At 40.2% G+C, this 13,517-nt stretch overlaps 2 protein-coding genes across 4 annotated transcripts in view; one reads left to right on the top strand and one right to left on the bottom strand.

The window, feature by feature from the left end:
* Positions 1-1,423: 1,423 nt before the first annotated feature.
* LOC144716925 (ATP sulfurylase 2-like) overlaps positions 1,424-13,517 on the bottom strand; it is a 13,266-nt gene continuing 1,172 nt past the window's right edge. The window contains exons 2-6 of one of the 3 annotated variants that reach the window (XM_078592203.1): positions 13,043-13,448; positions 12,714-12,974; positions 11,744-11,830; positions 11,525-11,661; positions 1,424-1,633 (exon numbers count right to left, since the gene is read on the bottom strand). In XM_078592203.1, coding sequence (XP_078448329.1) covers positions 1,627-1,633; positions 11,525-11,661; positions 11,744-11,830; positions 12,714-12,974; positions 13,043-13,448 — 898 coding nt within the window. In that variant the 3' untranslated portion in view covers positions 1,424-1,626. Of the gene's footprint in view, positions 1,634-7,418; positions 7,961-11,524; positions 11,662-11,743; positions 11,831-12,713; positions 12,975-13,042; positions 13,449-13,517 lie in introns of those variants that run through there. The other 2 variants (XM_078592200.1, XM_078592201.1) reach the window with 2 other exon arrangements.
* On the top strand, positions 3,880-11,407 carry LOC144716924 (Urb2/Npa2 family protein). Its single transcript, XM_078592199.1, has 10 exons — positions 3,880-4,185; positions 4,262-5,576; positions 6,681-7,910; positions 8,101-8,378; positions 8,458-9,692; positions 9,765-10,152; positions 10,276-10,429; positions 10,854-10,957; positions 11,052-11,143; positions 11,240-11,407. The coding sequence occupies exons 1-10, from the start codon at positions 4,031-4,033 to the stop codon at positions 11,314-11,316; spliced, it is 5,028 nt and encodes a 1,675-aa protein (XP_078448325.1). The 5' UTR covers positions 3,880-4,030; the 3' UTR covers positions 11,317-11,407.

Genomic DNA, 13,517 nt, shown 5'->3' with positions numbered 1-13,517 from the left:
GAAAAATTCACACAATGGTTAAACATATTTAAAAGTATTTTTGAATTTATTGAAATTAAATAAAATACACTGTTTTTAAATAATTGAAAACAAAGTCATAAAGTTAGTTTTTTAGTATTTCAACTATAAACAAGAGATGAGTAACATGCATTGATACCGAAATTACATGTATGTGATTGGCCTAATTAGTTTAAGTGGCTAAGGCGTGACCTAAGAGGAGACACATTAGATTCTTTAAATTGTGTTCACTATACTCTAGTTAACAATGTGAAAATATGGTCTACTTATGAGGAAGTAATATAGAGGATATATTAGACTCATTTAGTTTTGTATACATTCTATGCTAGTCCTTAATGGTGCTCAAGGGTATCCATTCTGAGATGATGATGAGCCATAAGTATGTTTGTGTGAATACCCCCAATAAAAACATTTGAAAATGAGTAGTAATAAGGATGCCAATAAATAAAATTTTGGTCAAGCTCTATTTTCCTCAACCCTCAAAGTATTCCACAATTCTAGGCTTCCTCCCGAATGCTAGTGTGGAGGCTTAAAATCAAGATTGAAAAAATCAAAATTCAAGAGACCACAACAACACATGGACATAATTACAAACTCAGCTTTGACCAAAGCACACATCTTGTTTGGATTATGTCCTGATGGAAATAAATATATCCAGCGAGCCAATCACACATTCCATATTGTGTTCTATGATCTGTTTCATTTCATTAATCAAACATATTCATTATTTTTAGTTTAAATGGCTAAGGAATAGCCTAAGAGGAGGGGTGAATTAGGTTCTCTATCTTTATTTATTTATTTTAATTAACCTAGGATTTTTCTACTTTAGAAATGAGGTAGAGGAAATGGGAAACATAATTTTTTTAGACAGATTATGCTAATCTTTAATGCTACTCGGGGATATCTACCATGAGGTGATGATGTGCCCTAACCGTGTTTGTGTGAGTGCCCCCCCAAGAAAATTACTTCGGAATAGGGCTGAACAAGGATACCAAGAAAAGGAAAAAGTCAATGAAGCTCTTTCCTCCCAACCCCCAAAATCTCCCACGAAACGACATCACTTGACCTTCAATTTGCCCCTCAAAGCCTTCTTCTTATGGCCCCTAAAGACTTAACCTGACTAACCACAACGATCTATCAACAATAATATATTTCTGAACTCTATGTTCTCCTCAACAAAGTGTGACAACTCCTTAAGTAGTATTCAAGACAAGGCCTAATTTCATGTTATTCAATAGGAATATTTTTAGATAAAAAATTTATTAGTTCAGAGATAAAAATTCATAAATGTAATTATGACTTCCTTGTAATAATACCTCCCTATTTTTGTCATTTTTTTCTCAAGTCCTATTCTCCTCCATGTTTCTCTTTGGATGAAATTCCTTGATCGGTATTTGACCCTTGGTGTTTAAAACTCAAATATCTTTTTTCATTCTTGCAGCAACTGAGACAATTACACTTGGATCATTTTTTTAAACACAAATACACACAACTGTTATCTCAAACAAAATATTCAAAATAAAATGAAATAAATATACTCAAAACGACGCTGACAAGGGGCGACGTGACGGTTTGTTAGCCGCTCAAATGCATATCATTATGCAATGATTACTGCCTGTGGAAGCGCAAACGATGTGTCAGAACGCAATCAGAGGGTGGCGAAATCAAGGCAGCGAATAATAAAAAGAGCATTTCATATTTTCTTGGAGGAGAGATAAAATATCCAACGGTCACAATTGATCACCAGTAAAATGGTGATATATTGAGATCTGGCCGTCCGATTGACTTTACATTTTGAGGGTAGGTTTGTCTTCGTACCCTCTACAATCCAGACGGTTGGATTTTAAATGGAGGTTGGGAATAAGGACACGTGTCTTAGATATCTAGATTAGGGTCAAATTTAACATTTAATACATTTTCTCCCAAATTCTACTTTCTCTCTATAGGTTAATTCTTCTACTAATTGCTTAAAAATTCAATTCAAAATATAAAAGCCTAAATACAAAATTTCATCCAAAAAATTCGTCCATCTTCAAGTCCAATTTCAATAATCCTTTCTTGATTACTAATTCCAAATTTTAATACATAAAATTTGTCTTCAAAAATCATCCTGATTGGAAAATTGGTAATCCAAATTAATCTGATATAAAAATTAAAATTATCCTATCTAGATTGTCTTGACCGAAAATATTAATATTGAAATTAAGATTTTTCTTAATTTTGATTAATTACAAACAAAAATTAAACACAATTAAGGCCCATTAAATGCAAAATTAATTTATTCTTGAATTAATTTATTTGACCCATGTTAAAAATTATTGTTAGTGACTCCCGGTGGTTAGACTCCTTGCTTTATACATAGTATTTAGTGATTAAAGGTTATTATAAATTTAATTGTATAAGTCTACAAGCAAAAATTACAATATATTTTATACACCAAATTTAGGCTAATCATTGAGGCATGCATTATTATGAACATTCATCAAACACACATTAATAATTTTACTAAAATGCCCTTAAAGGTTAATCTTCAATTATAGTGCACATGTGATGCTTATAATGGAGTCTATGAATAAATGATATAACTCAGCGAATTACGATGAGATAGTAATACGGATATCACTAGTTTTTAATTATTCCTATTCAAATGATACTCAATAAGGACATTCAAGTATCCAAGATAGAATAGCAATATTTAGCCTCACTCGTATGATGAGTATGACCAGCCTCATTACCATTAGTATGGAGACACTAAATATAGATAGTGGGCGCTCTTTAGAAGAAAGAGTTCACTAAATTGATATGTATGAATCCTTGAATGATATTATACCAAACTGTCAATCAGGTTGATTCACGTCATGGTTGTGTAAGTGGTCCTTAGACTTGAGACACCAAAGACAACTTGTGGATGAACAATTATACTTTGACTATGACGTATGAGTTTCAAATCATATGATTGTCAGTGTGGCACATAAGTCTAGGAAGACATAAAAAGTAAGAAATTAAATTAAATTAAAGGTCAGAGAGTTATTTTCTTTATGAATTTAACATAAAAAATTATACAAAATACCGAAAATCAAAAAATAGAATTTTATTCTTAAAATATTAAAACCCTTAAAAAATTGAAATAAATCTAATGTATTTTATGACTTAAACATATTTATTTTCTGGAATTTTTATTTAGAAAATTATTTTTAAAAATTAAAAAATAGAAAAGTGACCTACGAGATATGGAATTTTTAATTTTTAAAAATTAAAATATGGAATTTATCATTTTGATGAGACTAAATACATAAATTAAATAAAGTTACCGTCAACATTCGCACGTCATTTATGATTATCAGTCTGTCTTTGTTCAAGAAATAAATGATTATCTATAAGCTGAGGTTCTGCTTTTGGAGAGCATTATTCTCAACATCAAATCCTTACGCTGTACTTGACCATACTTTTATTTCGGAACCACCAGGGGACAAGGTCACCTTGTGTGTGCCCTACTTTTATAGATAGATAGATAGAAATTATATGTTCTTCTTCTCTTAACCCTACTTTCTTCCTTTGAGTAATTAACAGTTAATATACACTTATAAAAAGAACATCTAAAGTACTTAGCCAACTATTTCAATTTAAATTATTTAAACAATGCAAATCATACCAGACTGTGCAGAGGGCAATATCTGCTCAAGAGCCTTAAGTTTAAATAGAAATTACACGTTCTTCATCTGTTAACCCTATTTCTTCTTTCCACTAATTCACAGTAAACATACACTATAAATAGAATATGGAAGTAGTTATTCAATTATAAATCTAAATTATTTAAATAATAAAAATCATACCCGACTGTGCATAGGGTCATATCCACTCAAGAGCCTCAAAAACCTCCCTAAAACCCCAACCTGCTTCTTCCCTCCCCGCAGCCAGACGCGGCCGCGTTCATCCATCCCCAAATCGACCCAAACCCCTCTAAATTCCTTGTTTTTTCTTCCTCCGAGCGTCAGATGAACTTCGATCGGTGATGTCGATCGAAAGGCCAGCCCCAAAGAAAGCTCTCTCCAAGAAGAGGAAGCGCGCACCCGCTCCAGAAGCAGCTCCCTCCTCACAAGAAGCTGGCCTCTGGAAGGGCCTCGATCTTCTTCTTTCTCTTCGCAGCAGAGATATCCCCAACGACAGGTCCTCCCACAAAACCCCTTCCATCTTACTCTTTCTCGCTGCCGGAATCGATATTTCAAAGTTAATTTCGTCGCAGGAAGATCGATCTAGTATTCAATTTCATCGGCGAAGATCGACGGAATGGAGTTGTTCAGACAACGCGGCTGATATCCTTCCTGGCTGACTGGATCCAGCATCTCTTGATTTCCACCGATTCCTGCCTCGATTTCAGACTCTGGATTATTCTGAAGTTCTGCTTGGAGAAATCCGCGGTTGGCGTGTCTCATAATCTCCTTCGATCCATCGCTCAGGGGCTGACCCACGCGTTTTCCTCGTTAGATGATGGCGATTCTTCTAGATTTCTTCTGGCCTTCATCGATTGTGTGTCGCTTCTTCTTAAGCTCAATGGCAGAAATTTCAATGCGGCAGGCGTGGATTTGTGGACTTCTTGCGCTGTCCCCGCTGTTCATCTCCTCTCGAGAATCTCGTCAAAGGATTGCAACCCATTTTCTAGTAAGGAGGAGTTATTGGGGCTGTTGATTCTTCTGCTTGATCACTTCGTCAGTTTTATGAGATTTCATCCGAGCCCGAAGACTATTTTTAAGCCCTTTGTTGATAGGCTTCTTCAGCCTTTGGTAGAGTTGCTTGCCCTTCTAGAGGAGAACGCGGGAAGCAGCGTGTTCTCTGCTGTGGAAGACTGTTTGTACAACGGTTTGTGCCATCCTTCACATATTGCTGGGTTTTCTGCTTTGAGAAATCTGAATGTGAAAAGTCTCAATGAAAGTTATCATCGCCATTTTTTCTTGAAATTTCAAGAGATAGTCCATAAAAAAAACGCGGTTGCAATGGGAGGCTTGGGGCACGTTTTTCAGGTGTTTGTTAACTCGATGATGAGCAAGTCGGAGAATGGAAGTAGTAGTGGGCTGTTTGAAGTGTTCTATCAGTTCATGGAGCCTCTTTTTCTTGATTGCAAGAAGTTCAATGAACTGGATATCGCCATGGTTGAAACGGAAATTTTGGGATTTTGTTCCAGCATTAGAACAGCCAACGATCTTCTGGGAGTTGCTGCGGGAAAAAGAATTTATGATCGGACTCAAGATTCCGCTGAGGGGGATTTCTTCTGTTTTCTGAAGAGATTATATGATGAAATTGTTGTGGCAATCAGAAAATTGTACGGTTTTTGGTCATCGAAATCAAATGTGCTTGCAAATGGACTTCATTTGATGGCAAGGGAACTCGTTGTAAGCGTTGGTCATTTCCTTGAAATTGAATACAATGTGATTGGGGATGATATGACTGACATTTGGTTCATGATGCTGTCTTACCTCGCAATATCAGATGATTCGTCCCTCAAGAATGAAATTCTGAGAGTTGGACGCCAGTTACTTGACCTGTACAGTGATCTTAGACAGGTCCGTGCTTCTCAACATTGATGTTTTCTCTTTCAAATTTCTAGATTGATTAATTGTATTTATTGGGAATAAAGGTCAGATTTTCGAAAGTATAGAATCCCGTAGCCTCGAACAAGAATATTTCCATGATATCCTTCTTAATAAAAGTTTTTTTACTTTCTAGTTCGGCTCTTGACTTTCTCTATTTCTCAGCTCTTCTAATGACCAGCTCTGCAACGACCGACAGTTGATCTGGCGTTTGTTCTTTCTCTTCCGCACTAAGTGTTTGCCCATATCTGTGCAATATCCGACATCCAACAACCAATGTCTGGTATCTGGATAAAATTGGTTTCGAACGGATGTCGAATATCCACCAGTACCAGATATTGAAACAGATATTGTCAGGACATAAAGGATGATGGTATTAGATATCAGAATGCTGACATCCGGATATCAGGTATCGAAATCCGGACCAAAAATTGGTATCCAGATATCGATATCCTATATCATAATATTGGTTTGAAATCTAAGGATCCTTGGGTTCCATATGGAAAAAATAGAAGTAAAAAATAGCATAAATATTCACAAAGGGAAATGTGATGTGACGTGATCTGCGCTCTATAAAGCATCCATGTACTGAATCCATCTGGGCATGAAATTCGATGAATCCAGCACAATTTGATCTGGGCCTGGGCTAATATAATTAGAATATGGATGATTGGGTTGGTCTCTGTTCATGGGTGATCTTCCCTCTTTTCTTCAAAAAAAAAATCGAAAATAAAACGATGATTTTTTAAAATTATCTGTCGGATGTCAAAAAGCAGATATCAATGCGGGTATCTTCATCCAACCCCTGAGATGAAGATAGATGTTGATATCGGGACTCATAACTATATAGAATATTGGAACTGTAGGAACCGAAATCTTATATTGTCATCCGATATCAAGATATCTGTAAAAGATGTCAGATTTTCCATCTGATATCTGGTATAGCATCCGTCGTGATATCATCATCTGATACCAGGCTGGGGACGGGGGAACACTATGCCTACTAAGCAAGCTTGTGATTCATTTGCCAACATCCTGGAAAAGTGTGTGGACTGAATTGTAATGTGTTGTTTGTAGGCTACAAAACCAATATTTTCTTTGTGCGAAGCAATGAGGTCCTTTAAATTTCATGGCGATGGATCTGAAAATGGTTTCTCAACAAATTTTCCCTCTGGATGTTTACCTCCTGATGCTCGCAAAAAAGCGGTCATGGCCATTGTATGCTCAGAGAGCATTAGACTTGCAGTTTCAAATGCCATCAAGTCTATACCAGAAGGACAGGCTGGCGAATGCCTCTGTCAGTTGAAATCTGATTTCTCAGAAGCCCTAACGTGGTTGAAAAGCATTCTTTCAGGAGCTTGTGAAATAGATTCCGGAAATTTTTTTGTTGAAGCTGAATTATTTGGACTTATTTCTGAAATCTATTGCACAGTGTTGGAATCTCTGGTTGTGACTGGAAGTAATAGTGTTTTGGTGGGGAAATCCATAGATGATCTATTGAGTACTGTGAGGATGCCTTTGGAAAGCTTTCTGCAGAAGGAATGGTGCGATTTTGACTGCTTCTACTCATGTTTGGCCGGCAAAAGTTTAGCTGATCGTGTGAGCTTGTTACAGACTTCTTCGATTTTCCTTTGCCTTTTCCGTCTATATGTCTCGTGTCGGAGTCTGAGCTGGAATAAGTCATTTATCACGTGTTCTGGAAAGGATTGGGAAGGGGAAGAAGGGCATATGGTTGAAAGTTACTTTTCCTGGTTAGTAAACCCATCGATTTCATTGGTTTCGATTATTAAGGGTTTTTCTATATATTCCAGCAAAGAACAAGTTGCAAAGTTTCCACCTTTGACTTATGTCCTGAACATGATGGCTATGCAGCGGCTGGTTGATTTGAAACTCCTCCTCAAGAGTTTCAATTATTTGGTACAAAGGAATAAAAAGCTAGTTCAGACGCAAGCACAGAACAAGAAGCTGAGACATTTGATCAAAGTATTGAGGCAGGAAGCGTCTGATCTTACCGGTTTCTTGATTGAACCCTTGCTCTTATTTGATGCGGCGAAGGACAGCAAATGGGACTTCAGAGTTTGCTCTTTGAACAAAAAATCACTTCCAATTGCGACTTTCTGGCTTCTCTCTCAAAATATTGATGTCTGGCCCAATCATGCATCCAGAAAGGGGCTAAAGGCGTTCTCTTCTCTATTGATTAGCCACTGGCTCGATCAAGGGAAAGGAGGCTATTCATCTACAAATCATGTAACCTTTCACGGCATTGCTGCTGAAGTTCTCAAGGACGTTAGCTTCTATGAACAGACGGTAAGTGTTCCGGCGGCTTCAAAACTATCTTCTCTGGTAACCTTTTTATTCTAGAAATGAAATATAGTTAAAAATGAAAAAAATAGTTGAAAAACATTAAATGATATAAATACAAAAAAAGTGAGAAAAAAATGAAAAAATGTTTATCTTCTCTTGTAATTTATCTTGATGGCGTTGGGCTTCTATTTAGGTCGTCTTGAGGCATCTGACCTTAAGGCTGTCGAGCATTTTCAAAAAGACAGTGCAATCGCTCATGTTCGATGCATTTGGAGAAACTTCAAGCTTGTCAGATATCGTTTTCAATCCGAGTAAGGATGATGTAATGATATCAGTTGGAGTTCTCTCTTCCTTGCTGCTGGAAATGAGAACTCTTGAAGGATTGCTTAATTTGTCTTGCATTTTGTCCGAAATATGCGATGATCAGGGCATACTTGCTGCAATTGTATGTTATATCCTTTATCTTGAAAGGTAAGTTTGTCTTACTGTACTCTTAATTGAAGAATAAATAATTGATAATCGTAATTGTTTACTGTTGTATATTTTCTAGGGTTTTGGTTTCTGCCATTATGAGCCACGACCAGTTGTCTAATGAAGTACGATTTGACTTGTTAAAGTTGTTCGTTAGCTGTCGAAGGACCTTGAAGCAGCTTTGTTTTTCATCTTGTAAATTCATCAATGTAAGTGATCAATCTACAATCCAATGGCTTTTGCCGTCAGTTTCTCGGGTGGTTGGACTGCGGGCTTCTTTTTTCAGAGACAAGCTGAGCAGCGATGTGAACTCGCTGTTCTTTCGATTGCTAGACCACACATCTTATTTGTTTAGCTCTTTATGCGGTGTTATAAATGTATCATCGGTCGAAATTGATACGAAGCTGACTTCTGTGGCCGCTGATCTTGAACTAAAGACGAAAGCATGTAATGTTAAGCAGGGGAATAATAATGAAGTGTCGTGCATTCTCTCCTGTCTTCAAGGATTCGTATGGGGCCTTGTGTCGATGCCGTGCGTTTTAGATGAAATATTTCCTGTTGAGAAATCTATGGACTTATTTGAAGAATTCCTCGACCGCTGCGTGATGATGATATTACCCTCAGATCATGATGATCAGCATCACTTGAAATTGTCTGTCTTAAGAAGCTCTTTGGAAGGCGAAAATCTTGATATTGCCTTCTTGATCAGGCAGATTTTCTTGTCAGCCGCCGGAATTCTCAAGTTTCGACAGTCACGTTTACTTCAGAAACCGCAGAAGCGACATCATCTTTGTAATTACCTGCGATCAACCTCGGCAAATGCTCTTATCGAATCTGCGGATCTCCTTTCTTTTGGAGAATCGCCGAGCCACCTGTTTGTGTATATGGATGGGATAATCAAGTATCTTGAAGTTCTTGGCAGCTGTTTAACTGCCGACAGTTCAGTCCTCTCCGGCGGATTATACTCTCAGATGGTGAATATACATCTAAGAGCGATGGGAAAATGCATTTCTTTGCAAGGCAAGGCCGCAACTCTCGCATCGCACGAGACAGCGGCAGAATCAGAGGAGCACAGTATTGACGTGTGTTCTGCGAGCCTGACGAGTCAAAAACTCGATGAATTGAGGAGTAGGCTTCGGTTGTCGTTCAAAGAATTACTCAGGGAGCAACTGCGCTCAAAGTTTGTGCTCTTAATCCAATCTCTTGGTAGTATTTTGGTGGGGATGCGGCGTGGAGGAATGTGCAATGATAGAGTTTCTGCCATAATTGCTGCAGGCCTTGACTTCCTTGATTTAGTTTTTGATTCATTTTCAGGTAATTTTTCTACATCCATCTTGGCTCAGCATAAATTAACTGGCAACTCAAGTGATTTTGATTGGCGTACAGGTGACAAACTGTTTGGGATCATCAAAGACCACGCGCAAAATTTGGTGGGCTCCCTGTTTAATATAATTTTACATCTTCAAGGCCCGTTTATTTTTTCTGGGAAGGCTTATGCATTCGATGAACTGGGGGTTGACGCCGATCCGGGATCAACGGTCCTGATGTGTGTTGAGATTCTTAGAAAGTTTTCTCGAAGAAATGCTCAGCTAAAGATGGACCCATGCTTCGTAGGGCAGTCCTTGCGTGTGCCCTCCTCTCTTTTTATGCATTTTCATCAGATAAAGTCTTCCCAATCACCGAGCCAGACTCGGAAAAGTATTGGTCGGTTCTTTCTAGACCTCTATGCTGCTTGTTGTAGGTTACTTTGCACAGTTATCCGGCATCAAAAAAGGTATGTGATGAAGAATTCCCAATGTTTCATCATTTATGCTTGGATGAACGAGTATGCAATTGCCTATTTTGATATTTAAAAAATATAAAGCCTCACTTATGCTCTGTTTTCAAACACTTGCAGTGAGACAACACAATGTATTGCTCTCCTGGAAGATTCGACGACTACTCTTCTTGTCTGTTTAGAATCCCATGATGAGGAAGGTGACGGTCAGTTTGCTTTGAATGTGGAAGAGGCTTCAACATGTGCAGGCTTCCTCCGCAGAGTTTATGAAGAGGTTTGTAATACCATCATAGCCCCTCCCCCGGAGGAGTATTTCAGTCATTTCACTTATCCAGGGAGAAGGGGTAGTTGCCCTTTAGAAATAACTGTCATGGATTATGACAAGGAGGTGTTGCCATCGGCATCATTTGTCCTCATCAGGATAACGATAACGATGGCAAATCAAAGTTGTCATCGTCTCTCGCTGTCATCCTTTGGTTAACCACAGTAAGATGACGAGGGATGACGAAAGCCTCATCACTACCACTCAAGATGCAGACGATGACGACGACAATGACGATGATGACAATGATATGAATTGCATTGTAGTTTAACTGCCGGTTCCAATCAGTTTGCGCGATTTCTGGTTTGAAATAATAAACTTGCTGATGAATTTCAAGAATCTGTTGAATTTTAAAAATTTCCTGCCTCCTGAGCAGATCGGTCAGCAAAAGGACAGCGTGGGGACGTTCGCCAGCCATTTTCTATCTGATTATCTCTCCGTGTGTTCAGGAACTGGACCTCGGAAAACTGGCATTACCAGGTCTACTAACAAACCCATCTTTCTCACTAACTGAAACTTAAACTCAATCAGGCCCTTTTCATACTTAATTTACATGATTTTCTATACGTGCCAGGGAGGTGGATGAAGCGCTGAGGCCGGGGATGTATGCACTAGTCGACATATGTTCCCCCGGGGACTTTCAGAAGCTTCACACGATTCTGGGTGGTCAGTAATTTTATACCCTCCTATTGAGAGATTTGAAGAAAACAAAATGTTTTTCTTTCTCACTGTTTCCTCTGCTGCTTCTTGATTCTTATTCAGAGGGGCCATGCAGAAGGGCGCTGGCAAACCTTCGCAATGATTACAAGCTATATTTCCAGTATCAAGGAAAAATTTAAGCGGGTACTTGAAAATTCCAGGTACGAGTGTACTTTCTTACCCGTTGACACACTTCTTATATAATCGATTAATCCCTAGTTGCATTTCAAATTGTTTTGCCTCGCCAAATATTCTCATGAACACAGATAAAATCGGATATATATGGAAAAGTGAACAAGTAAAAATGGTATGACAAGAAGGTACAAAGTGGGTGGGAATTTGACTCACACGGTGACTGGGGTTCGTGGTGAAGGGGTAGATTCCTCCGCCTGCAAGCTTTTGTAGTAGTTGACGAGGACTTCCCATCCTCCCGGGCACATGAAACCGTCGGGAGGGTTCTCTCCCGTCCTGGCGTAGGTCCTCATCTGCTCCAAAATTACATGGAACGTTGATAAGAAAGAAGATTTGAAGTTGGTTTGATGACTCAGAAGAAGAAGCTGCGCTAACCTTGGTGCCAGAGATGAAGAGAAAGTCCTTGGTCCGAGAAGGGTCGAAGAAGGCCATCTTCCCTTGAGACGTGTCGTAAGCCGCCACCTTTACAGAGACACCAGGAGAAACGAAAGTTAGGGCCAGGAAGGGAGAGTTTTCTTTTACATGAAACATGTGTAAGAGGGAGATTCGGTGGAGGGTAGAGAAGAGAGAGAGGGAACAGAGGGTAATGGAGACAAGAGAGAAACATGTAGAAGTAGATAGAGAGAGATGGAGAACGGGAGAAACAGGCAGGGCAACAGACTGAGAAGGAGATAGGGATAGAGAGAGATGGAGAGAGGGGGAAACAGATAGGGCGACGAAGTGAGAAGGAGATAGAGAGAGAGAGAGATGGAGAAAGGGAGAAACAGATAGAGCAACAAAGTGAGAAGGAGATAGAGAGAGAGATATGGAGAAAGGGAGAAACAGATAGAGCAACAGGCTGAAAGGGTGAAAGAGGGAGAGATGGAAAAAGGGAGAAACAGATAGAGCAACAGGCTGAGAGTGAGATATGGAGAAAGTTAGAAACAGGAGCAACAGAATGTGATGGAGGCAGAGAGAGAGAAATGGTGAGATAGAGAGAGAGATGGAGAAAGGTAGAAACAGAGAGCAACAGGGGTGAGAGGGAGGCAGAGATAGAGAGAGAGAGATGGAGAAAAGTAGAAACAGAGAGCAACAGGGTGAGAGGGAGGCAGAGAGAGAGAGAGAGAGAAAGTGAGATAGAGAGAGATGAACAAAGGGAGAAACAGAAGGAGCAACAGAATGTGATGGAGGCAGAGAGAAAGAGAGAGAGAAAGTGAGATAGAGAGAGAGATGGACGAAGGTAGAAACAGAGAACAACAGGGTGAGAGGGAGACAGAGAGAGGGAGATAGAGATAGAGAGGGAGATAGAGAGAGAGAGGGAGATAGAGAGAGAGAGAGAGAGAGAGAGAGAGAGAGAGAGAGGAACCTTGAAAGGCAAGATGTTGAGCTTCTCGAGGCCAGGAGCCATGCTGAGGACCTTCTTGCCATGGTCGGGGTCGTAGAGATCCCTGTTCTCCAGAGGATGCCCCATGCCGGCCGGGTCTCGCCCCACAATATAAAAATTGGCCCCCGCGTTCAGCCTCGCCTTGGCGTGCCACTGCACCTCCGTCGGCCCCGCGTAGTGCATCGGCGACGGAAATATCGCCACTATCGTCGTCTCCGGGTCCAAAACCCCCTCCTCCAACACCTACAACCAAAACCCCATCAAATCTTCCCCAAAAAACCAAAAAAAAAACCCACCAAAAAAAATCAAACCTTTCTGTGCTGCTCCATGCGCACGTCGAGGGGGACGTCATCCGGCTTGGTGAAACCGCCCAAGGGATGAAGAAGAAGAAGCGGGTTCTTGAAGCCCTGCTCGAGGAGGCGCCGTCGGGTGTCGTTCATGAGCAGGGCGTGGCCGTTGTGGACCGGGTTGCGGAGCTGGAAGGCGAAGACCGCGTCGGCTCCGCGCCGGTCGAACTCGGCTCGGAGCTTGGCCGGGGTGAGCCGGTACTGGTCCAGCCCGTCGTTGTACTTGATGGGCTCGAGCAGCTCCAGGTCCCCTCCTATTAGCCACTCCCCCGCCCGCTCGATCGCCTTCTCCACGTACGGCAGCCCGCTTGCCGTCGTCCCCCAAGTCCTCGCTATTCTCTCCTCCTTGTTGTGCCGGTATATCTCCACCCTGAACGACGGGTTGAAGTATTGAGTTGATGATTCAATAATCGGATTGAAAAATCATGGTGCGGACAGT

The sequence above is a fragment of the Wolffia australiana genome, chromosome 2 (genome assembly GCF_029677425.1).
Source record: "Wolffia australiana isolate 7733 chromosome 2, ASM2967742v1".
NCBI classification, from domain to species: domain Eukaryota; kingdom Viridiplantae; phylum Streptophyta; class Magnoliopsida; order Alismatales; family Araceae; genus Wolffia; species Wolffia australiana.
Note: the sequence above shows the minus strand (reverse complement) of the source record. Positions and strands in the feature narration are given on the sequence as shown.